Below are 26,660 nucleotides of genomic sequence, written 5' to 3' on the forward strand. Positions count from 1 at the left end.
GAGCAAAAAAGAAGTTTACCAAAATATGGTTTTGCTCTTTAAAGCTACCCAATGTCATTAAACAAAGGAAACATTGTGTCTTTTTTTTTTTCTGGTCACCACGTCCTTCAAGATTTTAGATATTACAGTAGATAACATAGTGGATACCGGAGGGAAGAGAAGAATAAGCTTTCCGCATCCTGAAACTTCCCCATTCCCATAGCTTGCTTTCAGTGGCGACTTCAAAGCCCATAATAATAGTTTAATTTAAGCAAACTTAAATTTACTTCTTTTTTTTTTTTTCCCATTTGAGGAAAAATGTCGTTGTCAAAAGCTGAGTTAGACCTTCTGCAAACTCTTGTTTCAGAGCATTGGTGTCCTGGTTTCAGCTGGGATAGAGTTAATTTTCTTTCTAGTAGCTGTTATAGTGCTATGTTTTGGATTCAGTATGAGAAGAATGCTGATAAGACACTGATGTTTTCTGTTGTTGCTAAGTAGTGTTTAGACCAAGTCAAGGATTTTTCAGCTTCTCATGCCCAGCCAGCAAGAAGGCTGGAGGGGAACAAGAATTTGGGAGGGGACACAGCCAGGGCAGCTGAGACAAACTGGCTAAAGGGGTATTCCATACCATGGGATGTCATGCCCAGTATATAAACTGGGGGCAGTTGGGCTGGGGGGGATCGCCGCTCAGGAACTAACTGGGCATTGGTCGGCGAGTGGTGAGCAATTGCATTGTGCATCGCTTGTTTTGTATATTCTAATTCTTTTGTTATTATTATTGCCATTTGTTGTTGTTCTCATTATTATTTTCTTCCTTTCTGTCCTATTAAACTGTTCTTATTTCAACCCACGAGTTTTACTTCTGCCCCTCTCCCATTCTCTCCCCCATCCCACTGGGGGGGCGGGGGGGGGAAGTGAGCGAGCGGCTGCGTGGTGCTTCATTGCTGGCTGGGGTTAAACCACAACAGTTGGTCAGTGGTTTCTGCATGCTCAGTGTCTGACTGTCTTTAAAGCTTTGACAGCAAATCATTGTTTGCTTGAACACTGTTTTGAATTAATTTAGTTTTAATTTTCTTAGAATTAATTTAATTTACAGTAAACATATTGTAGAATTAAAAAGATTTGATTACAAGATTCAAATAGGTCTGATTTAAATTTCAGCTGTAGAAGTGCAGGAAAGTGTAATTTGGATTTGAAGAGTTCCTCCTCACTCCCTAAACCACCACCCACCCTAGCAACTCTTGCTTTTGCTGTTAACCCTTTCTTAAAATAAAAAAAATTGGGTAACTGTCATACCTGAGCTATCCCCAGATGAGCAGCAACACACCTGAACAGGTTTTCTAGAAAGGAAGGCTAGTCCTATGTACTGCAGTGCCTTGGAGATAAAAACTAAATAGCACGGGGTATGTCCAAAAGGTGAGGTTTTCTTGGGCTGTCTGTATCTCTGCAAGGCACTTAACCTGTCAGCAGGCTAGAACTGAAGCTGGCTGTGTAAGAAGGAGCATCTCTCACCCCCTCTCGGGAATACCTGGGTTGCTAAGGGGTGAGGGCAAGCAACAACAAAAGCATCTTTTAATGCATTTGACTTTCTAAATTTATCTTTGTTCCCTATCTGACTCCTGTGGTGTGCGGTAATTCTCCTATCAGGGAAGACTCTGTATTTGAGTGGTGTTTGCAGGGAGACTAGCACAACTCCTCTGTCAGGAGTTTGGGAACAAGAAAGATCAGCGGATATCTGGGTGGGTGGGTGTGTGCCTGGTGGGGGAAGGAGAAACAGTGGTTTAGGAAGAAAGGATATGGGTTTTTTTCTTAAATTTTTTATGAGTTTAATTTCATGGGGGGGAAGGAACCCAAGTGGTCTCAGTCTTAAGCTGTTGCCATTTCTTCTATAACAGTTCCTTGATTTATTTTTTTTTGATGTCTGAATGAAATTGCAAAGCCAAAGGTCACCATAGCACCACCAGCTTACCTAAATGCACTTCAAGATTTTAGCAGGCTTTAGCCGTCATTTAAAAACAGCTTTATCATCAGAGCGTAAGTCTACCTTGCAGATGCAGTGGAGACCCAAGTGTTCTCAGGTTCTGGAAACAGCTTAGCCATAGCTATAAAAATAGCACAAAGGGTGGTAGGTAAGTCTGTGTGGAGCTGCACCCCACTTAAATGTAACAGAAGCAAGAAATGTCTGGGGTGGATGGGGTTTGGCCATGGGAAGGAGCTGGGTGCCAGACTGCTTGGGATGCTGCCCCTTTGGGAGGGGAAGGCTGTGATCTCCGAATGAGGGTGGCTCGGCTGGGTGCAGAGACCTGGTACAGCACCTGGTTTTGGAAATAAGCAGGACTGCACCAATGAAAGAGGCAAATCGTGTATTTGGGGTAGTGTCTCCGAGGGTGCCCCTTAGGAAGGGAAATGTCTTAATTCCTTCATAGAATAATAGAATCATTTAGGTTGGAAAAGACCTTTGAGATCATGAAGTCCAACTGTTAACCTAGCACGTGTGTTCCTTGATTTCCCATGCAGAAGTCATCCTCTGTCTGGTTCCTGAGGAAGAAATTATTCTTCTCCAAACTCTCACTTCTTTAGTCACTTGCCTGGGTGTGCTTATGAGACTTAAGAGCGGAAGATCTTACTCTTTGAAAGAGCTATCCCAATGCAAAGGAGACTCTGGTCTCTCTCAGAGGCCTCTGATGGCAGCTACTGAAGCATTTCAACATAATGTTCACGTAACAGCTAATGCTGAAGAAAATGGGAAGTGGAAAGGAGGGGAGGTCAGGCTGCTCATTTGGGGGATTATTTATTAAGCCTCAGATCTATGCCTTTGGATTAGGAGTATATTTGGCCCACAGTACTAAGTATGTAATACCACAGATTGGTATGCATTTGTTTTCTAATATAAGATACAGCAATCTGCTTTGTTTGCCAGCATTGTAAATGTACTAAGGAATTATTTCTCTATTGCCTCTCCTTGTTTCATTCCAAAGATGTTAAGCCCCTTGGTGTCCCAGGGTGTTATGTTTGCTTCAACACAGGCATACACATTTGGAGCTTGTACAGCACTTTGTAACAACAGCAAGGTTGTTGTGGGGAATGCACTGCAGTCACAGGGAACTTACTTTTTTAGACACAGCTTTGCTTGTTCTAATCCTATATGAAGTGCATTAGGTCTTGGGCTTTGGGTCTTCATATGCTTCAGTATATGCCTTATTATAGGCATCAATTTTAATTTGAGCAATAATTTGTGTGGAAAATACTGGTACTGTAATATAAGACTCTCCCGTGATCTTGTGTATGGTTTTTTATTTAAATGCTTCATCTAAAAATCTCCTCTAACACTTGCAGACATCATTAGTTATCTTAAAGTGTTATAAAACCCAGACCTACCTGTCCCATGTCATCTACATTTGCATACACGCTTGGAAATCCAGTGCTCTGGTTGCTGACCTGCCAAGGACTGGGTTGAAGATAATTCGGTGTTTCATGCACAGGAGTGTCTCCCCTGCCATGCTGGCGGTGCTCTGGTGACAAATGTCTTTCCCCAGGGCTGCATGGCCAACCAACACCAAATCCATGGTTCCTTTGTGGTAGGGAATATGCTGGTCAGGACAGACGCATGCTGCATGTTACAGAAAGTTTGGTGCTTTGAATCTTTCTGGCGTAACTTGACAGCTTGCTGTTGAAACTGGTAGTGAGATGTGGTGTGGCAGGTTTAGCCCTGATCTCTGGCGTTTGTTTTGCACTTTTTAATTGGAGAAGGTGCCTCTGTTGCTGCCAACATCTTCCCATCCCTGCTCTCCCTGTTTTACCTCCTGCTCCCACTCCCACTGCATGCTCTATTCCCCATATAACCTCTATCGCCTGCCCAGTGTTGAAGCAGCCCCAAGACCTGGGAAGGAATAAGGGCCCTAAGTGGGCTGGCATCAGTGCAAATACCCTACAAACCGCCATGCTAGAGGGGTGCTGTTCATTGCACTATGGGTGTGCAAGACTTCTTCCAAGCAACCGATGGTCAGATCCAGTGTACATAAGGTGGTCTAAAACACGTGTGCTTGCTGGAAGGACCACAACCCCCTTGCTGGAGATTGCCCCAACTTCTGCTCTTTTTATTGCCTAAAGCATGCAGTAGTTTTGTGTGTGGTTTTGGTTTTTTTTAAAAAAAAAAAAAACAAAACAAAAAAAAACCACAAACAACCAAACAAAAAACTCTTTTAATGCCAAAATAATTTTCTGTTCTCCTTGCAAAAAAATTTGGATGAGGGGAGGAGTTCACATAAGTGGAAGAAATGTACTCCCCTTTCCAGAAAAGGAGATCAAATAGTGTGGGTGTCCCAGCAGCAAAGAGTGCAAGGTGTTAATCACACTCCAGAGAATTTTGCAGTTAGCCATTTTCAGCCATGTTTTTAATCAATATGATATTTTAGTTCTGTCAAATTCAGAATGAAATCATGTCTCAAATATTCCTTGTTGCTATCAACTTTTAACCATCCAAACTTTAGAAAACTTGCTTCAGCTGTTGTGGGGTGCGACTTGTGAATCAGCTGGAGACTGGATATTTTTAATTAACCTGGGTTTTGGAGAGTGACTGCAATGGATGTCAGCTGTGGTATGATACTTGCTGGGTACTGAAGTACAGGTAGTTTCCCCTTCTTCTGAAGCATTATAAATCATTTCCAAAATCCACGAGCTAGTTGCAGTTACCATGCTTAAGACAGAAAAGTCAGGAGATGAAGTACTTTTCCCCCCAGCCCACCACCTTTCTGGCAAGACGTGAAGGAGAAACCCAGTTCACTTAATGGTGAAGGAGTATTAGAAGCCACATTCCTACGTAGGTAAATTTCCCATCTTATTTGAGCGCAAGGATTTTTTTTTTTTTTATTTACTTCTTCCTTGAGCTGGAGTAAAGCATTGCTGCAGATTTTTACAAAGGTGTTCTACCCTGTCCCAGGAGCTGACAGCCCCTAAGCAAACGGGATGCGACTGCTGCGTATTTTGATAGACAGTAGTTGTTGTGTTGAGAGACAGCACTTGTTGTGTTACGATCCTTTGGTGATACAAGCTAGGTAGCATAAATATGGATAAATACTAACTGACAGCATATGCTGTAGCACATAGTCATTTAGTGGTTTATGTGTGAAACCATGGAAGGAAGAGGCTGTAACAGAGAGACCTTCGTGCCTGTTTGTTGTGAAATACCTGTTGGTGCGAGGTATAATCAAGAGAAACACATTCTTAGGGTGATTAGCTATACATTATACTCTTGATTTAATTAAGCCTTGTCTGTTACACATGGCAATGCTTGCAGTGGTATAAATGTCTATTTGGCTCCTTTAACATTCAGCATGTTTTGTTGAAGTGGAAGTAGTGTGGTCAGTCGCTAAGTGGAAGTGTAACTGAAGCATTGGATCTAGGATAACTTTTTTCATGGACTGCAGGAGTGTTTTTAATGTAAGGCTCTCTCTCTGCTGGAGATATGTTCGTTAGCCGAAAATGTTGATTTGCAGATGCTGTGATCATATGGCTCTTTCAGTATCAAAAATAATGTCCAAAGCGATTCTTCTGAAGCTTGTTCTGATGTCTGTCATAAAGAAATATTAAATTCAGATGTCTTTATAATGACAATTTCCTATTCTTTCCTGAAATAAATTGTGCCTTCTATGAATGTTTCTAGGAGGTTAATGAATAATTGACTACTGAGAAAAAGGGAAGATCCTTTTAATAGGCAATTGAATCTGGTGTGATGTATGAAAATTAATAGTTAGGCCTAGAGCTTTAAACGTGATATAAATAGCTTGGAGTGGATATACAATGTTTAGACACAAACGTGTCCTTATTAGCATCAGTTCCAAACATTATTATTTATTTTACATGTATCTCCAATGAATTTTAACTTGGCTTCCTGAACAGGGAAGCTTACAGTTCATTTCTTTAGGACCTGTACTTGAATGCAGGGATCCTTCTTACATCATTCGTGTTTAGGTGAGGGAGAGGATACCAAAAAGCAAGTGTTTTTTTCTTTTTTTTTTCCTCCTTAACATTGTTTGCCTTTTTGTTATGCTTGTGCAGGCATTTTACAGCTGTTGCTTTTATAGTTGTTTTTATATGTTAGCTACTGATAAGCCAGTAATAAATCAATGCAAGCCTCACACGCCTACGCTTTTCCTTCTTTGCACAGAACTCAGATATTTTTTGCTCCCTGCTTTCTGCTGTGCGGTAAACTGCACAGGGAGTTTTCCTGTTTCCAAGAAGGTTTTGGAAATGAAGTTGCTACCACACTTCAGATCTTAATCTTCTTTGCTGTTTGCAGATGATTCTTTGGCAGTCAGCTGGGTCAATATTAAAACCAAGCTGTACTGCCTAAAACCTGGAGACTCTGTCTATATCAGTGTTTCCAATTTCTCATATCTGTAGTTCAGAAATCGTCTATAGATTGAGTTCCGTGAAAGGGAGGAGGGCCATGAGTTACAAGGCTTAGCCATCTCCTCTCCGGTCTGCTAATGAGCCATGCTGCCTGCCCAGGGCTGAGCAAGGCAGGGGCTGATGGTTTGTCTTGTTCCACTTCGGTGCTACCTGTGTTTGTCTTGTCCTTCAGGAGCTTGCATATCACTTTCTGTCAGTCATAAGTGACTATATTAATGTGGTTAGGCTTGTCCCTGGGTGTTTGTTTGATATTTTATTATTATTTTTAATTCCCGTGTTGTTCTCCATCCATTCCTCAATTCCACACTCCCCTGAAAAAGTCATAGTTTTCCTCTGCTTTGATTTTTGTTTATGTGATTATGCAGAAACATTGCTGGTGTACCAGCGTAGCAATGGACATGGCAGCCTGACAGTAACTAGCTCAGCAATTCTCAGGCTTTTAAATCCTCAGCCTTCCTGTACTCATTTGTTTCTATTTCAAAGGTGGCCTGCCTTTTACATGAGTTTATTTTAATCAAATGCACGTGAGTACGTGGATGTGTTGTGGATGTGTTATTTATAGCCCTACAGTGTCAAATGCAAAGGGATCTGAGCAACAGCTTCTGGCCGGGTTAAAAGAAAAACCACCTCAGGCTGAAGGATGTACCTATGGTTTAACTCCCATGTAGGCAAAGGTGCAGGTGTCTGTTGTCTAGATTTTGGGGCGAAGGAAACCCTTTACTGGTATTGAAACTGTTGGAGGTTGGTTGTCTGTTGTTGGGGTACCCATCCTCTGTATTTAATAGCAATTTACCCTCAGGCAGTGAATGCTGGACGATGCAACTAGGGCGACAAGGGCCGGGGAGTGAGTTTTAGAGCACATCTCAGTGCACTGGGAGCTGCTGGTCTCTTGCTGGAGAGTCAAACAGTGGGCAAAAGCTAGCTAGCCGCTTTGCAATTTTTTTCTTCATGAAAAGGTCATTTTCTATTTCACCACCAGTGCACTTGTTCCAAATTGCTGTTTGTCGGGTAATTTTGTAGAATTTCCGTATTTTGCTGTGGCTTAGCTATACAGCCGCATATTCCTGTTAAAATAAGGAAACAGGGACAATAACAGAAGCTCCTGTTCTTAGAAACCTGAGCTTAAACTTGCCGCGGGACGAGGCTGGTGCTCTGCAGTGCTGCAGGAGGGCACTTGCCTCTGCAAGCCCCTTTCTCGCCCATGGCGAGCGTGTCCACCCATCGCTCCGGAGCCACCCCAGCACCCAGTGGCTTCAGCCTGAATTCCGAGTTTTCCAGGATTTCCAGCTCTGCCCCTTTGTTTAGATGAGAAAACGGTGATTAAACCTTCCCTGTGTCTGGAAGTGTCATGCCAATGGGATGTGTAAAGAGACCTGCTTGCTGTCCGGTTCCTGGCAGCCTGGTGCAGGGGCTTTCTCCGGGGGTCCCTCGTGGGGGGCATGGGCAGAGCTCAGCGGAGCAGTGGTCACCTCTGGGGCAGGCTCTCCGGGTGGGACCTGCGGGCATCGTTTCTTTTGCTCAAGTCTGCGATCCTCAAATTCCAATCCCTCAGTCAAACCTGAACCAGACAAAAATATTTTCCCTTTAAGACTGCACTTTGAAGAGTGAAAACTAAAAAGAAGAATAATAAGGCTGTTTTTCTTGCTCTAGTTCCTAAATGGCATAATATGCCTATTCCTCTTATATGCACTATGGAAGCTTTTTGGTTTGTAACTTGCAATTTATTTTATTTTATTCTTTAGGACCTGTAGTTCTGAACACTTTTGCTCTTTATTTATTTATTTTTATCATTCTCTCATGTTACTCCTCCTCATTTACTTATTTATTTTTGCCCTTGGCTCAGAATTCCATATGCATCCCAATTATATAGCCCTCTGAGCTTTATCCTGCATTGAGCAAACATCGGAGTTCAGTATAATAAATATGACTGTTCTTTGGCAGCACTCTCTGCATGTCTTTCATAGCTGAAGGGTTTACAGTACTTCCAAATGTCTTTAATTTTTTTTTCTTCAAATTTTGATTAGAAACATCACTCAGCAAGACAGAGGAGTAGTTTGGATTTTCTTTGCTTCTGTAAATGTATATAAATGTAAGTGGACATTAATTTTATTTTTCCAAATTACGTCTCCCCTTATTTTTCAATAAGAACAGATCTTACAGATTTAGGGATGCTTAGGTCCCATGTAAACCAGAATGCCTTTTGGATATAGCTCTTTAGTTGGTAACTGGGTAAAATCTGGATGCTGTGTACAAGGTGGTTTTCCTAATTGGGCTGCGCAACTTAAAAGATACATTTGAAGCCAGGAATCATTTCCTCCTTGTTCCCAGGTTTCTGAGACAACAACTGGCAGGTTTGTGGTGTGAATGGTCTGGGGAAGGGCTCTGCCCTCCTTCCCTGGGGATACCGACCCCCGAGCCACACGCCCGCAGTACGTGCCCGGTGCTGCTCTGGAGCCAGGGAGCACACGTCATCTCCTGTGGGATGCCTGGTTACCTGGGTTGGGAGATAGTCAACTCCCTGAGACATTTCTGTGGCCCTTGTGCCGGAGGGGACATGTACCCACGCTGCAATCGGGTTTGCTGCGAGCCAGCAGGTAGGGGGACCTGTCCTGGGGAGGTGCTGGTGTCCGAGCCCTGCGTGGGGGTGCTGAGGACACCTTGTCACACCAGGAAAGGCAGGATCAGCCGTAGAGCCTTTTTTCTCCCATCACCCAACATTTTTCTCATGGATAGAAATCATTGTCTAGTTTATCATGTTCCTTGAAGTGATTTGAACACAGTTACGAAGCAAATCAGTGTTTGAGCTGAAAACTGAGCTCAGCTCTTGTACCTTTCCAGTTCAGCCCTTTCTTTCTTATCTCCTTACTGGCTCTGCAGGAAGACCCAAAAGAAAGTCTGGAAACTGTAACTGAATTGTTTCTGTTGTGTCGAGCAACAGAGTGTTCATAGCTCAGCGTGGGAAGGAAATCAGATATGATGAGCTGGGGACAATCAGTCTATAGTTTATTCCCTCCCCCATGGCCACCATCTCCTTTCTGCCACTCTTCCAGCCTCTCACACTCCCTACACATTTCTGTCTCGCTACAAAAGGTTGATAAATACAGGAGGTTTTTTTGATGTACCTGAAACTGCTCCCTGAGCAGGGGAAATGTAACACTACACACCATGCACCTCTGGCATTGCATGCATAGGAAGCAGCGTGTAAAATCACATTGTCATTTATGTACTGTAAGCAAACTAAGTATTGCTGCACAAACAAAAATACGATTATCTTAATGGAGAAACTGCTTGCTGTGTGCATTTGTCTTCAAAGTAAGTAGCAGAACTTACTAGAGAACCTCCCAGAACTCCTCTGACCTTAAGAGCACAGCTTGGCTCTACCTAGGCGAGGTGAGGTCTACATGAGGCTCTGCCAGCTGCTCTCCTAGGCAGCATTAGTTCTACCCACAGGTCTTCTCTTTGACTTTGCACCATCAAAGGTACAGTGAAGCACGGCTCAATAGGAACTGCCATTTGAAACAGAGAATCACCTAGAGAAATAACTTAGGAGTTGGTAAGAAAAGTTTAACAGTCATTCATCTCCCAAGGGGTGGGTGTGAGCATATATCTTCACAATTTTAGCTGTAGCTGTGATGTGTACAAAGTTTACTAATGTTGTAATTGGAACAAGTGAAATCCAGTTCAATGAACTGCAGCTGGATTCTTTTCAAGGAGCTTGGTTTCCTTTTAATGTTGTGTTATTAATGAGCTCAGCAATTTGTTCTAGTTTTATTTGGAACAAATCAGCAAGTGTTGCCATCTTTGAACTCTTCTGTAAACTCATCTTTGACACTCTTTGTAAGTGTCAGGAGTTTTCTTGGAAGAGGTCTTTCACTGGGGAAAAGCAAGCATCCTCTGCGGGAGGATGGCTTCTGCTCAGGGAGGTTGGTATATTCCCAGCCTACTTGCCAGCCTCCACGCAAGGAAGATATTAAGAAATGTGAACTTTCTCTTTTTTTTCAAAGTTACTGCAAAGCAATAGGAGGTTTTCCATCCATTCAGCAGAAACATTTAGCTCTTACCACAGTTTTATCAGGGTATATTAGTATTTTACCCATGTAAAGATACACATGCTTCTTGTCTGTGAGATACTCTTGAACACACTCACCCATTTTTCAGGGATGATCCTAGGAAAACTTGGAATCCCAGTGGATGTTTTTGGGGGGTCTGATTTGGTATTGCACGGACATCCTTAGCACAGCAATTTACATGGAAATATGAGATGCTGGAAGCATTGTAATGCCAGTTGCCCTTTTATTGGTCTTCACCCTGAAGTCAGATTTTACCAATTCAAGGAATTCTGGTACTTCAGGGTAAAAACTTTTCACAGATTTATTTGTAAAGATAGCAAGGAAGAAATTTAAGGAACATTTAAGCTTTGGCAATTATGAGATCATTTTAATTATGTATGTGACAGCAATACGTGAGGGACATTCCTCTGCGCTCATCTCTGTGTGTGCAACTACAGGTGCTGCCCTCCTGAGTTAACCTTGGCTTGAAATAGAGATGTGCTTGAAGAGGGCTAGAAAGGGAATGCTCTTTCCCCAACAAGTTTTCTGCAGTCTCACTGAACTCACTGAATTATGCTGTTTGCTGCAGAACTGCCCAGAAACCAGCCACAAGCAGAGCCCACCATACAGAGCACTCCTTGTGTGCAGAGCAGTGGAAGGTGTCCTATACAGCATACAGTTCATGTATTTAATATAAAGAATAAAAGCCTGTAATTAAAAGTTAAGACTTAATTTTGAATGAAAATTATGATAACTTTAATAGCTTCAGGAAGCAGGTTTTTTCCCAAGGTTGGATGTCATATCTTTTTCACTTCAAAATCAGTTGACCAAAAGGGAATCTTCACTGGTCTTTCCTTTTTTTCCCTAGAATACATTTTTTTTTTCCTCCCTCATGGGAATGTTACTTAGAAAATAAAAGCTCATTGGGAAACGGAAGGGGAAAAACAATACCTGTACTTCTTCCAAGTGTGCATTGGCTGCTTCTGTATCAGAAGGAGTTTTCTCACCACCTATATACTACCACAGCCTCATTTTTCTTTGTATCATCCTAGGTTTAAAATCAGAGGAGACCCAACCAGAGCCATCCCGTTTGTGCCAATTCTGGCACAACGGTTGCACGCGCTGTTCGGCACTGTCCTCTCTCATTGCGTGGGCGTTCCCAGTCTGTCTGCCTGCTTTTGCCTTCCCCAGACCTGCGTCAGGCTTGACGCTGAATCCTGGAGTGAGAGGACTATTAATGCGAAAGTCACCCCTTAGTTTGAGCAGCACTTCCTTCTGCAGCGAATGCACACGTTGCTAAAAGCACCCAAAATATAGCGGTTGATTGGCTCTGAATCTCCCCAGTTCCCCTTTCATAGTGTTTGTGAAACATCTATCCACAGTGCCTGGCATAAATCTTTAAAAACAAGGATGCCCTGGGGGCCGAATGTGTGACAGCCTTTCACAAAGATGCTTACTAATTGCTTTTGATTAAATTGCCCGCATTTCTGCCGGCCCTTGGTGCATGCTTTCAGCCAGTGCTGTGGTATTGCGGGCTCTCCCTGATGCTGGTGATGCTACCTGAGCAATTCGGGTCCTCTGCAACAGCACAGGGTTCTGCAGGGCATCACCCAAATTTCCACTGATTGCTTTTGACATCAGAGAGGGGTCAGGGAAGGAAAAGGAACTAGGGACTTTTGCGTTTACAATTATATATACATATATGTATACACACATATCCATATATATGTGCGTGTGTGTTTATACATATATGTGTGTTTACAATTGTATTTATGAGAGTGTAATAACCAACCACCCAAATGTTTGCTTAGACTCTGTGTATGTAAGCATTTGGAGGGCTTGTTATTAAGTTGACACAAGCTAAAGGAGCAAGGTGCTTTCCTGGGGTTGTGCCTCTGGTGCGCGGTGCTTCAGACAAGCCCCATCCTCCTTCGGTCCGAGGAAGGGCGTGCAGGGCAGGTGGTGCTTTATTAAGACCTAGGGAGCAGGTCTTAAGGTCTTATTAAGACCAAGTACATTTCTTGTCCCTCTCTTTAAAGGTTTCCTCTGTGCTTGTCTTTTCTGCTTGGTAAGCTAGGCTGCAAACAGGTCGAGGCTCCCGTGTCAAATTCTTGTTAGCAATATGCAGTTCTGCCGGGACTATGCTCAAATCCGAGGCTCAGTGTGTTTATTTGCTCGTCCAGCAGCACGGCGGTAATGGTGAAAAGCTGCTGTTTGGAGGAGCATCTCGTGTGGGCTCAATGCTCGGGGAGAGAGAGGCTGCCCCTTGCTGCCCTGCTGCCTCAGTGAGCTGGGAAACTTTTAGTAAAACTGAAACAAGGCGTTAGGCTGTTATTTCTTTGTTCCCACTTTTTTGAGGACCATCATCTGTCTGGAGGTTGCAAACTGAGATTTTGAAACAGCTGCTGTTTGGAATATTATTTGCCACTTGGTTAATGAAGAGGCTGCCATGCAGATTTGCGGCTATTGAATTTCTTCTCTGTTCTTATTTTAAGTAGCTACAATATTGTTAGAAATTTGCTAACAAATACAGATGCAGAACCCTTTCATCTGAAGCATCAAAGAAAATGAGCTCCTCTGATACCTCTCACACTGTTTTTTGTTTCAGCTGTGCTCATTCATTCATGTCAAAAAGCTGCCAGTTGTGATTTAGATCCTGCCAAAAGAAAAGGGGCCAGCTGTTGTGAACAGCAGAGGTGTTCAATTTGCAAAATATTCCTGTGATTGGCTGTGCGTTTCCTTTAGAGCAAGCCACCTTCTGGGAACAAGGAAGAATCCGATATATTTCTATGCAATCTTAGTTTTGTGCAAAAATAAACAAATATTGATATGGGTTTGGAGAGTCTCTTAATGAGGGGTAGGAAGTTATAGACTGGAGTTGGAAGATAATTTTTTTTATAGATAGCGGTTAACATATATGAGGATGTATGTCATGGCAAAGCTTTTTAATCACTTTTTAATTGTATTTAAATTAAGTCATCTTTATTCTCAAATTGGTGTGTTCTCTATCTGCCAATTTCTTAACTCTTTGTCACTGCTGTTTAGGTTTCCAGGGCCATCCTCCTGGCTTTGTTTCATAATGCCATTGTTCACATACAGGAACTGTCATTAAAAATCACTGTTGGCTGGGAGCTGCTGCATGGCAGCAGCAGAGATGCTGCTGCTTTCCTCTGGAAGTAGGATAGATGGCAACTGCAGTACCACAAACGTGATTTAACATTTCTTTGTTTTTATTACTTCATGAATGGCAGGCAGCGTGGTATGTTAAAGGGGGCTTTTATGCAGTAAGCCGTCTGTTTTGTAAGATGTTGTTTGTCTTATGCAACGTAAAACTTGGCAAATACAGATATTACGGGATTAACAGAGGAACGACATGAGCTCCCTTCTCTGGTGCTGCTGCTCCCTGGGAGCCAGCCTGGATCCAGAGCACGACTGCAGGCACATAGTCGAGCAACCTCAAGCCTGAAATTGAGTTGGTGTGTTACTCGTTTGTGCCTTACAGGAGAGAGTCAGGCGTGTGGAAAGTAAAGAGAGGGAAGGTTGCATCTTGTGTTTTGGTTGGATTTTGGATGAGAGGTGTAGCCGAGTTTACGTTTTTCATGCTGTGCCTCTCTTAGTGTTCACGACAGCAGAGACTAAGTAGCGTATCTAAAAGGTTGTTTTGCCTAGAATCAGTTTTAGCACTATCGGGGTACTTGCATACCAAATGAACATCTGATCTAGTTTTGGTAAGAAAGATATCTGTTCTGATTAGATATCTGCCTATGTGATAGCTCCATCCAGTAGATATGGGATATCTATCCAGGTCAGAAATGAAGAGTGCCACTGCACATCTGGGGAGGTGACGTGCTGGCTGCCTGCCCTGGAGCCAGCCCGACGGCTCTGTCAGCTTGGGTTATGTCAGTGCACAGACGACTGATTTGACACACATTAAAAGTGTTAATTAGATATAAATGGTGGGCTAGTGTGTGTTTAAAAGAACCCCTCACCAAACCTACGATGTGTAGAAAAGTACCTTTGAAGGAGCACCTATGTCCCTTCATAGATGTATTTTAGAGTAACTTTTGTTCTGCTGCACTGCTAGGGGAAAATAATCCCATTTTTCTTACACGATCATTGGAGGTTCAGTCTATTACTGCTGTCTTTGCTTAGCAGTGGATTGGATTTCTCCAGAGAGGAAATTAGATTTTTCCTTCCCTTCCACTCTGTTTCTGTCCTGTGCTTACATCAATTGGTGGTTGTCTGTGCACTGTGGCGCACGTGATAACTGTTCCTTCCACACACTGCTTCATTTGCTGTTCTCTAATAAACTGTATTTACACATGGTGCTTCCTCCCTTACTTCTGGTGACAGCAAAGACAATCAAGAAAATGTGCTCTGTGTCTAAACTCAGCCAAGAGCGAGTGCAGGCTTAACCTGGGCCATTTCAGCCGGCGCTGAAATGTGTTAATTGGGACGAGAAGTGTACGTAGCCCATGGGTAGGGCTTGCAGCTCTTAGAAGTTTGTGTCTCGTAACCACCTGGAAGTTTGGGTATATAAGTGGATGTGCTGGATTTTATTTATTTATTTGTCCCCCTAGCAGCCAGCTGCAAGCTTAAAGGCTTCTCTGGGAGTTATTAACAGTTTTTGCTGCAATTTTATCTGGTCAGCTAGCCAAAAGCGAGCTTGGGGGATGTGTTATTCTAGGAATATCCAGTGAGATGATCTGTTTACAGCAGAGGGCAAATCCTACGTAGAGTGTTGGAGGAAGAAAAGGTCCCTGAGGTTTGAGAGAGCTTAGTGGGAATTAGGAAATACGGCAGCAGCGGGGACAGGGTCACCTCCCAGCAGTCTTCAAGATCACTGTGACGGAGGTGGCCGAGGTCGTCGTGCCAAAAGGGTCAGCTCGGGGAGCACGGTGGTGGTGGGACATGCTGGAAGTGCTGAACAGCTTGGAAAACTAAGTGGTCTGAGATGGTTTTTCTTTCCTTTTCTGCTCTGTTGAAAAGCAGAATCCAAATGCAAAATCCTGTTTTAGGGCCACAGCCTGCACGTTACTCGTGACTGAGCTAAGCAGCTGCTGGGGCTGAGCAAACACAGCCCTGGTGCTTTAGGATGGTCCCAACACTAGGAAATTTCTGGTGTCCCGCATTTTACACCTAAAACTGTGTTGCCTGAGCTTTCTTCTGCTCAACTGATATTATGGTCTTGTTCATCTGAGTCTGATTGTCTTTCTTTTGGGGGATGTCTTGAGGGGCCCTTAGAGGGAGGGAGGGAATTAAGAGTGTTGGCTGTATGGTAATATGGGGGGAAGTGTCAAAAATTGTGATTTTTTATTATTTTTTTTTTTTAAATGTGAAACTCTGAACGTGACTCTAGAATCAGACTTTCTCCTTGGGGATTTTTTTTGGTGGGAATGCTACTGCCCAGACTTCAGGTGCTTTGTCCTGGCCATTTTCTCCAAGGGATACTCCTATATAATTACAGTCTTGGTGGCTCATAGACTGAAACTGGGCGGGGAGAGAAAATTGCAAAGGCACAAAAAGCAGTTAGCTTGTGGTTTCTGATGGAGCTAGCGCTTGGGCTGCAGCGCGAGAATTGCTTTGTGTTTTGGGACTAGAGATGGGTGAGTGAATGCTGGAGAGTTGTTCAGGCAGTGTGATTTAACGTCTTTTTCCTCTTGATATATTATTTGCAAATGACCTACAACTTTTTTTTTCTTTAAATAAAAGTATTTGCTATTCATCCTTGTGCAAATATCCTATGAGAATAAATGTCAGCCTTTGAAGACAAATTAGAGGGTTTCTGAAATCTGAAGCAAGTTATTTGTTACTAGTGCGTAAGTGCAAGACCAAGTGAGAAAGGATGGGATGTGGCCCTCAGTCCCTTCAGGGTGAAGACAACTCACCAGGTGGGGTTTGCAGAAGGTGGGCTACGCAGGGCCGTGCTCTGCGGTAACGTGAGCTGTTTTTAACCTGATGTTACTGTAGTCCTCCCTGTGGTCCGTGTGTCCGTCTCCTCCAGATGTGCTGCTTCTTCCACAGCGGCAGGCAGAGACGGTGGGAGAGAGGAGCTGGCTGGACAGGGGAGAGGGCAGCATTGCAGATGTCAGGCCACGGCATACTTGGATAATTTTAACTGGATCTCCCATCTTCTTTTCAGAAGAGGTTGCCTGAAAAATTGTCGTCAAGGATATCAGCCTAGGGTTTTTTCCAGCCCAGTGCCAGGGAGAGGAGAAGCTGTTAGCAAAGGCGACTTGGCCTTTCCTATCTAAAACCGACGTCCCCCGGTTGCGTTTGCAGTGGGTAACCTGTTGTCTGACCTCTGGTTTTATCGTGCCTTTCTCTGCTGATGCCCAGGGGTGACTTCCCGCGCGAGGGAGCAGCTCTGCACGCAGCGGGGTTGACCCCCCGTGGCATTGCAGAGGCTCTTCGTTAGCTCCCTCCTCGCACGCATCCTGACGAGCCTGAGTGCTCGCAGTCGAGCAGCAGGCAGGGCAGAGCCAGGAGCCCTCCCGGCCCGTCCCTGTGTCCCGTGCAGCTCCTGCGGTGCACCGGTGGGAAGAGTGCCCTGGTCCTGCTCGGAGCGGGCTCTCTAACTTCCCCGCACCGTCCCGTCTGAACTGTCAGTGGTGTTGGGATCTTCCTAAATTTTGACAACCATGCAGAGGTATGTGATGGAGTCCTGTCCTTTTCTGTAAATCCCAGCCTGTTTGGGCAGCTGTTGGGGGGACAATTGATTTTGGTGTGGAATAATCTAGAGCTCTGTCGTCTTTTGCAAGCTGTTTCTAGGTTTTCCAAAAACCGTAGAAAAGTAAAACCTTTCAGGACTGATGGCTCTCTGCAAGTGTTCCAAAGATGTGTGTGGGTCCGAGATGTGCCATACCTCATCCACCTGCAGTCTGACTCCAGAAACATCTTCCTTTCTGCTCTGCTCCTTGGTTTCTTCCAGTCTCACCTACTTCCAGATGAGGCGACGTAAATGGCATGCACCGGTTCAAGTACCATGTAACTGTAGTGAATTAATTCACTGATGTTTATACACAGCTTCTTTTTGGCAAAACTGCAGATGTGCTTGCCGAAGGGCCTCCCAGCGCTTCACGTGCTTTGCGGAATGGACCTGCTTTTCCCTGCGAAGGCTTGTTCAGGCTTTCCCTTCTTTCTGATGAGAGTCCCAAAGGACTACGCAGGGGGAACATGGGGGAAGTGAGGGAGGGAAAATTAATCCCTTTTAAAGGAAAGTAATTTCAGTATTCCAAAACCTGCCTGGGAGAACTTACGCAATCTGACTCCGGTGGCATGCTGTGGGCTGGCTCCTATGAAACAGCGATGAACTTCTCATTTTCAGTTGTTTCTTTGTTTTGATCTGTCAAGACAATCTTGCTTTACCTTGCCGCTGTTGTCATATAGCATGGAATGTGGATCGAATGAGGATTTGTATGTGACAATGTTGCCTTCAGCTCATACTTTTCCTAGTCCTAAAAACTACTTATCGTGCTTTTTAGACATGTTTGGAAAACGCTACAAGTTTGAAACCTCTGGACTCTGTATTCACCTAAGGTGCAAGAGCGTACCCCGACAACCTGCTCGTTAAAGTTAGATGGTCAGAAAGTCTGACCAAAGCCCTGTAGGTCCATGCCACCTGAGGCAGCTTTTCTCAGGCCAGCATCTGTCGTGAAACTCAACTCCTCTGAAACGCAAGGGCTGCCCCTGCTCCAGGGGGAGCGCACCAGTGAGGGAAGGGAGCCCAGGACATCTCCAAGGCTGCCTCCAGAGGGAAGTGTGGGGAGTGTCGGGGACAGAGCCCTCCTCAGAGGGGGCTTTTCCCTCAGCATGTGTCTAGAAAGTTTAACTAACCATCCTAGCCATGCATGTGGCTCTCTTAGGGGTCAACTGCGGCCATTGCTGCAATGCCAGGGGTAAGCAAAAAGGACAATGTATGAAGCAGTGGGGGAGATGCTCTAAAATATGTCCTGTTAGTATACCAAAAATGCTGGTTTGAAAGTCCTTTTCTTGAGCTTGGCCTTTGTCACTAGGAGCAGCCAATATAGCTGCTGTGGTTCTTATTCCCTTTAATGCTTGAAAATATTTCCCGTGGGATTTCTAAATAACTCAGTGAGAGACTATATAGAAGGACAAAGTTGTTATTTTTAATTTTTTTTTCTCCGAATTCTCTAAGTAGGCATATTTTACACAACCACACTCACTTTCTCATGGATTTCATTCATGCATGTGCTCACACCCGTGCACTCACAAGTACCAAGGCATATGTCCACGTGGTCTGGCCAGGGTCACTTGTGTGACCCAGAGGACAGGAGGCAGAGGCTGCTGTGTCCTCATCACGTCCCTGAGGTTGTTCTTGGCAGGCAACAACACACCAGTCTGGGGTTGCTTTTCATACCCTTTAGGAATTGATGTTTACAATTTTTTGCTTTATTGTTTTTTTCTCGTCCCTCATAATTCTCAGGCAAACTTAATGAATTTCTGTTCTCTTCTTTTTTTTCCTCATAGTCTTGATATTTTATGACTCCAGTCTTGTCGTTCATCTTCTTGATACCTTATCTGTAGGTCAGGTTGTTCCTCCTCCTTTTGTTACTTGAATTAAATCATGGATAGGGTGCGATTGGCACTATGGGCATGTGCCATTCCTTTAACCCATGCTCTGCCCACCCTTCTGGTGCCTGCTCACGTGCTCTCACACACACATACACTCATATACACATGCACAGACTTCTGCTCTGCCTTAGTTCATCACCAGTTTTAATATTTCTGGTACAAACCACTGCATGCAGACTCATGGAGTAACGTCTCTGGCCCCAGAGCTGTTCCTTCCATAGCAGAACGTGTCTCTGCGCATTGTGCATGTTAGTAGTGGGGTTACTTTGAGTGCATGAAGCAGCCCCCAAAAATGCTTGAATCCCTTCTAAGAAGGGGGATAGTTCACACCGCTTCTCCCTGCATCAGGTTTGTGGGCTGTGAGGCTGCTGAACATCGATTTGGTCATTTCTGTAGAGGAAGGACATACAGGATATGGTCCAAAAGGATTTCTACACCTTATTTCTGTGTTTCCCAGCCCAGAGGCATGGGCTGTGCAATGAGTCTCGTGTGTTCCGTGTGTCGTGTCAGTGATGCCTACAGGGACCCCCAGGTCTGCGCCCCGCGTGTGGCGAAGCCGTTGCCTTCAGGCTGGGTCGTACTTGCAGCGTGTGCGGAGCAGTTCTGCCACGGGGGTTGTCTGGGTCCCGCTCCTGCGCTTGTGGTGTCCGCTGTTAGTGGGCATCTACTGACGGTGAGACAGTCTGTCCCACATGTCCTGGGCACGTCTAATTTCACTGCCCAAGTACTGCAGGACTGCTCCGTGTACAGGTTTCAACCTGCCCATACGATCATTTGCCTGGGACTTAGGGAAATTAGGCATCTGAGTTGGATCTGCTGCTCTGCCTGTGCTGCCTAGAGTAGAAGTGCTGGGCAAGGAAGCAGAATCCTTTCCACACCTGTCTCCTTGCCCACACAAAATTTTCCAAGTAGAGCAAACAGAGGTATCTGGGAGTCTTTGGTACTGACAGTAATTTCTATTATTAGTGTATAAGGCAAGAGTTTACGTGATTCTCCATGCTCCACAAAGAAGTTGAGGCGGAAACCTTTTCACTGAGTTGGGGGAGCTGGAGCTTTCCTGCTGGATTTGCCGCAGGTGGATAAAGCTGTTCTCTGCCTTGTAGTGATTTCGTGTGAGTTGGTAATTTATTGTGCAAACTGGGTGGAGATTGTTGCAGCCGTAGAGGCCTCGTGCCTGGGTGCCTTTCCTGGTGCTGGGGCAGAGGTGCTGCAGTGGGTGGCTTTGCTGGTAGGGGTGGGAAAAGGTTGACTGCTAAATACTTGCTAAAAACTGCAGTGCTGAGTCTTTAGTCATATAAAATTGATACCAGAGATGTTGGAAAGTCAGTAGGCTGTCCTAATATGTTGAACGTTTCAACAGGGATGTGATATTTCATATATACAGAGCGCCTGCTGATGTCACTTGAAAGTCATGCTCACCCAGCTACAGCAGGGATTATTTTTTTGCCTTCTCCAGCTTTTTTAGAGGAAAGAGCAAAAATTGATTGTATGCGTGTGATAATCCAAAGAAAATAAATGCCAAATAACCTCTGAAGTTATTTTCTTTCTTTACAATGAATAACTGCTGCATATGGAGTTATGTGCTATGCACCAGTGACTTTATATAATATAATTTTATTGTTTGGACACCTCTTTCTGAATTCATGTAAAAGTTGTTCTCTTAGTTAATTTTTCTTTTAATCTGATACTAAACTAAGCAATGCAATTGAAATGCCAAAGCCTTACCTATCTAATGCAGACTTCCTGTTTCTATAGCAACAAAACTCATCCTTGTACTTAATGAAGGAATATTGGATTGTGAGTAACTGTGACTTTAAGGTTTAGAAAAACAAACAGAACAGCTTTATATTTGAAGATTAGAGAAATAAAACGGAAGTGACCTCTTTGCATAGAATAAAAAAAACCACCTAGGCTTGGGATACTTCATTAGTAAGAATGAAACCATATTAATGTCATAAGGAGCTCTGTGTTTTAATCTTGTTTTCCTAATTAAAATGTAAAAGCCTTTTATAGCAAGTGAGAGTCTTTGAGGGTTGGGGTTTTCTTCCCCCTTTCTTTTCCAAAGCTGCTGTGTTTGTGGTTAAGCTAATGAAAATCTGGACTGCCTCACAACAGATACATTTTCCTTCTGTATTGGCAAAAATCCATTGATAGTTTTTGTCATTGGATGAAAAGAAAGGGGGAAAAAAAAGTGTGGTGTTTAATCCTACATTTGATCTACAAGCTAGTTCCTGGTCAGCTAGTTTAAATCTGTGTTACAGAGATAAATGCTGAACAAGCTACAGATGAGAGAGTGAATGAAGGAGCAGCTGTCATCTCTTCCTATTATCTTACAGCTTTTCAATTACAATTTTAACAACCGTTAAATTCTAATTTAAAACAATCATAGGAAACATCCCAAGGAAAAGCCACAATACTTGACAGCAACATATCATGAATGTTTACGAGCTTATGTTTCTGTATCACCATGCCTATAAGTACTACACAACATTTGTGGCAGGTTTATTGTGCTTAATTATTAATCTATAGAAGTGAATGTGGGCAAATGGGAAATATGAAATAGGAGCTTCTATTGCAATCTTAAGTGGTGAAGAAATTGTTCGAATATCTTTCCACAAGGCAGTCCAATTTTTCTGCTATTTTTCCTGTGATTTTTCTATGGTGTTTTTGGGGGGGGGGGTGTGGTTTTTTTTTTTTTAAAGCTGTGATTCTGATAAATTCATCTTCATTTCTGAGGACTGAATAAAGGTAGCCAGAATTCAGGGTTTAAGGAAGCTTTATATCTACTGAACTTGCTTGTCACAAGGCAGCTGAGATGACCAGTGATGACAGTGATGGTAGTAAATTGCCCCACAGCAAAAGGAAGGATGGAGGATAGGATAAGACAGATGGAAAGCTGGCTCATTTGAAAGTTGATCAAGATTAGCTATTGCGAAAACAAAAAGCAAACCCAGAAACAACCCACTCAGCAAAATCCAGCTTGAAACTGGCTGAGTCGTAGCATATTAAACTGTGGGCAGGTGGCATCCCGTATGAGCTGGGAGCCTGTATCCTGCTGAGAGCTGTGCTCTTCTGCCTCCCAGCAAGCTGATTGGAAAGGCACACGGCGTCTCCGAGAAGTGTGAAAAGGCTCGACCCAAAAGCTCTGGATTGTGTTTTTACCCTACATTCCCTTTTAAAAACAAGTATCTTACAATTTGGTCAAATGCTTCTCTAGGCAGAGACCGAAGGAAAGCGGACAATGAGGATACAGCAGGTCTGCAGGAGATGCAGTAAGCGTATGGAAGTTGCAGTGTTTGCGCCACAGGCAGCTGTCAATGGGCTTCTCTGTAGCTGCTAGGGTATTTGAAGTCTAAATACAGGAGGAAACAAGATTTATGTGATTGTGCATAACTTTGGCCAAAGGTCTTGAAGGACATTAACTCCCTGAAAGTTTCCTAAAGAGGTACTCCGTGGGTGCCTTTGCTGCTGGGGGGCTAACGTGTTCGCGTGTGCTCTGTGTTTCAGGGATAGAGCTCTGTCCTCCGGGGCACCGGTTCATGATCACCATGGTGGCGAGCTTCATCGAAATGGCGGGGCAGTTCCTCATGCCGGGGCTGGCTGCCCTCTGCAGGGACTGGCAGGTCCTCCAGGCGGTCATCATCTGTCCTTTCCTGCTGATGCTGCTTTACTGGGTGTAAGTATTTCTTCCTCCTGGCGGGTCAAAGACAACATGAGCTCCTGATGTTGGGCTTGGGAGGTGCTTCACTGTCAGGAAGTGTGTGTGCTTCACAAGATGTGTGAGCCTTTCCCTTTATTCTTCCATTCACATTTTGCAAATATGTGACTTTGAAATGAGAAATAATAACTTTATAATTTGCTCTAGCATTCACATAGATTACATGCTGCGACTTGGTGGGAACTCAGGAGATGGTCCTCTTTCGCTAAGCAGCAAGTTGTACTTTGCTATTATTCTGGCTCTCACTTCCCCTGTAAAGAAGAAAACAATTCTTGAGAGGATGCGTCTCAGCCTCGCTGTTGTCAGATTGTGGCTGCACAGCTAAATTTTCCCTTAAAACCTGTATTGTGGTTCTGAGCTGTCACTGTTGGTTTCTCTGGCCTGGGTTAGCCAAGCTAGGTTAAAAATAACATGTGTCAGCTCTTGAATAAGCGCACTTGGACGTCTTGTGTGCATGAGATAGTCAGCCCTGAACTAGACTGCCTGCTGGATTTTGCCCAAATTAGCACATGCTGTGCTGAAGCCTGGGTGGCCGGTCTGCTCCAGGCAGTGGGTCGGGATCATTCCCATAAGGAATCCTTCCCTCCTGGCTGCTCCCACTCCTCTCTGCCTGCTGCACCGTGGCATTGGTATGGCCATCCTGAGAGAAGTAGGGCGGCTCTCACCTTGGGGATGGTGCCAGGTCCATCCCCACCAGGACTTTATAAACCTCCCAAAAAGTCTTTCTTTGTTGTTCTGTCTTAATAGTGACACGCAGTGGCGGCATAACACAACGGAGGCTTATGAGAGCAGTGTTGTACAAAACCATAACAGTAAGAACACGCTAGATCGTTTGTTTTAAAGATAACTTTAACAAGACTAAAATATTTAGTTGCTGTACACTGAGAAAAATGAGATAAAAAGGCCACCGCACTGTGCAGGACCAAGTTGTTTATGTACCGTGGGGGGCTAAGCTGCTAGTTATAATGCCTGACAAGTTGCAACATGTAAAAACTTGTTACAGTATGTAAGAATTCTTAACACTTATATATTTTTCTATTAATGCATGAAGGCCTTACAGAGTTCTGCTGTGTTCATGGTGGTAGCCCTCAGCGGGGATTTCTTTACTTATACCCAAGGTAGACATGCCATGGCTTGGGCTGAGGGCAAAATGAAGCACACCGTAGAAAGTTACAAGTCCTTTCAAGATAATGGCACTTTTTTTCCCCCTGTTTTCCAAGTTATAACATCTAAATAGTCTTATCTTGTCAGTGTCAATCTTGATGATGACTAACCAAGAGTGTTCTTATTAATGTGCGATACTATTCTCCCAAACCTACCATACATTATACACATGCAAACACACGCAGGTCTACTCCAACACCTCCTGTTGAGATGCCCATCAGCTGAAATGCCTTACATCCACCACTGGATAGAACCCAATATCAAATATAATGTTTATAGGTATTTGTGTCCAGAAGGACAGTACAAGAGTATGAAGGCTCCTAACGAACACAGCAGACGACATGGACAGCAGTAACCCCTCAGCAGTCTTCTGGAGATAGCACGTCTTCCAGCTGGCTGAGTCAGGGTCTCGTACATTCCTGTTGAGAGGTCGTCCCTGGGTGATATCGAAAGCAATAGGAAATGCTAGCGTTTATTTCCTAATCTGCAAGCGCTTTGTGGCTTTTTGGCTGGATGGGACAGGCAGACCACACAAATAGATCCCCCTTATATAATGTGTGATATGACAGCTTGATAAATAGTGGTAATAGCCAAAGTAACAGGATTTGCATTGCCCAGGGTTTTTGCATTTGCAGAAATGGACTCTGGTTAGGATGCCTGTTTAATTATACTGTCAGTACAGTATGCACTTTTCTCTTAGGCTTTTCTCTTCCATCTGTTGCATATTCTCTGGAAAGTGCTACCGTTTTATTACCTCTTTCCTTTTCTCCCCTCTTCCCCCGGCATTATGTTGGGGAACAGAGCGTGGACCCTCAGCATATGTTACGGATGAAGGAAGAAAACTAACTGATTTGTAATAAAAGAACTGGAAAACCGTACTGCTTGTTAATTCCCCATCATGTACCCAAAGCAGTGAGTTCAATAACAGATGCTGCGGTAGCCCCTGCGCTGCCTCCTCCTTCCTCCTTCCTCTCTTTACTTCCATCTCCTGCTGTGAGAGAGCTGTTTACCCCTCCGGGCTGGGACGTAGCCCTCTCCCACCTATAGATTTGCTCTGCTCCCAGCCATGTGCCCGTGGCAGGCTATACCATCCCCAGGAGGTGGGTGGCTGAGCGGATCGGGAAGCTGGGCATGGATGGGGAGAAAGGGGGAAGCAGCAGATTTGTCTGGGAGGGATGGGCTGGTGGGCTGGGACACTTGCAAATCAAGCAGATGCCTTTGCTGAGCTCTCAGGTCGTTCGGGAAGGGCAGGGAGGCACCCATATAAGCCAGACGTGAGCACAGGGGTTGGTGACAAGCATATAAAAATAAGTTAACAGAAGTTAGGCTCCTTTCAAAGTTCCTGTGTGCTAAAGCCATGAGGGAAGGGGAGCTCCAGTTATACAGAGGTATTGTTTCCTCTTCCTTGGACACAGGGAGCTCCTGAGAGAACCATGCCATGAACGTCAGCAAAGGCGTTCATAATACAAAATAAACTCCTGCTTCACTCTAACCAAAACTGAAGAACTAGGAAGGGGTGGCCAGTTCTTTTCTGGTGCTGTTAGATAGGATTTACCCTCACCAAGATGCAAAGTTGTAATAACTGGCCTTGTTGCCCCGGGGCAGACCCCAGATTGACACACTACACAATTTCCATGGGCATGGGTTTGCTCTGCATCTGGACGGGATCACGGTTCTCCTTCCAGCTATGTGTGGTACCTGCCTGGCCTTTTTCTGTCTGTCAAGGATTCTTCTTTGCTCTTAGGATTTCTCAGGCTTAGGATCTTTTTTACCAGCGTCCCTCCCACTCTTCCCCCTCTCCTCTCCCAAGTAGCAGCTGTGTAACAGGAGACAAACATTTCCCTCTACCCACCCACCCCCCGTTCTTTTCTTTGACTGCAAAAGGCTGGTCCTTTCCTCACTGATGGAGGAGGTAGAAGATTATCGACCAGGTGTCTGCAGTCAGCTCGGCACAGTGATCTGGGCGATTGTCCACCCTTGGCAGAAAGCTACGGTCAATTAGTGTTCAGTGCCAGGTGATAAAGCACAAGGTTGTGACCGAATTTCTGTGCAGAAGTCCACAGGGACCAGGGGGTTGGCTTTTTTGTTGTTGTTGGTTTTTGGGGTTTTATGTTTGTGATGGTGCTTGGCTTGGCAGCAGGAGGTGCAACAGTAGGTGGGTACAAATGACCCTTGGAGCAGGGTCCACGCTCCACAGGTGAGCTCAGGCACTTGCACAGAGACGGGGTGGCCAGCTCATCCCCTTGCTGTACCTGATAACCTGGGCTCAAAGCAGCCCGGGAGTTTTTAAAGATCCTTAAATGAACCTCCCACTGCTCGCACTGAGTAATGGAGCAGCTGAAAGATGTGAGGCTTCAGCACTTCCAGTTTGAGGAACCTGTAGGAGCTGGAAGGCAGAGACAGCGTTGGTCGCTGCGATGCCCGTCCCTGTGGCTTTCTTCCTTCCCTAGGAACAGGTGCTCCCCGTAGGACTTGTCATTTGGGACCTGGAAGCAGACGGTTCAAAAAGTGCAGCTTTTAGACTAGTGGCTGAGGCTGTCCCTTCTCTGGAGCCAAGCATGGGGAGATTTTGCATTCAAAGAATTCTTAATTTTTCCAAACACGCACTTGCAGTACAGGACTTTCTGCAGAAGGATATGCCAAAGCATCCATGCAGCACCAGTGGTAGTAAATAAGCTGTCAAGCTGAATGGCTGTCATCACGGCTGTTATATATTTTTATTACCTGATATCATTTGGATTGCA

General features: G+C 44.4%; 1 protein-coding gene across 5 annotated transcripts in view; it reads left to right on the plus strand.

Annotated features, from left to right (window-relative positions):
* Positions 1-26,660, plus strand: part of SLC22A23 (solute carrier family 22 member 23) — a 118,719-nt gene that overhangs the window by 60,250 nt on the left and 31,809 nt on the right. For all 5 annotated transcript variants that reach the window (XR_012653711.1, XM_075052175.1, XM_075052173.1 and 2 more), the window contains exon 4: positions 22,542-22,710. Coding sequence is in view for 4 of the 5 variants with exons in the window: in XM_075052175.1 (XP_074908276.1) it covers positions 22,542-22,710 (169 nt within the window). In the remaining variant the exon portion in view is untranslated. The remainder of the gene's footprint in view (positions 1-22,541; positions 22,711-26,660) is intronic.

The sequence above is a fragment of the Buteo buteo genome, chromosome 20, assembly GCF_964188355.1.
Source record: "Buteo buteo chromosome 20, bButBut1.hap1.1, whole genome shotgun sequence".
In the NCBI taxonomy this organism is placed as follows: Eukaryota; Metazoa; Chordata; class Aves; order Accipitriformes; family Accipitridae; genus Buteo; species Buteo buteo.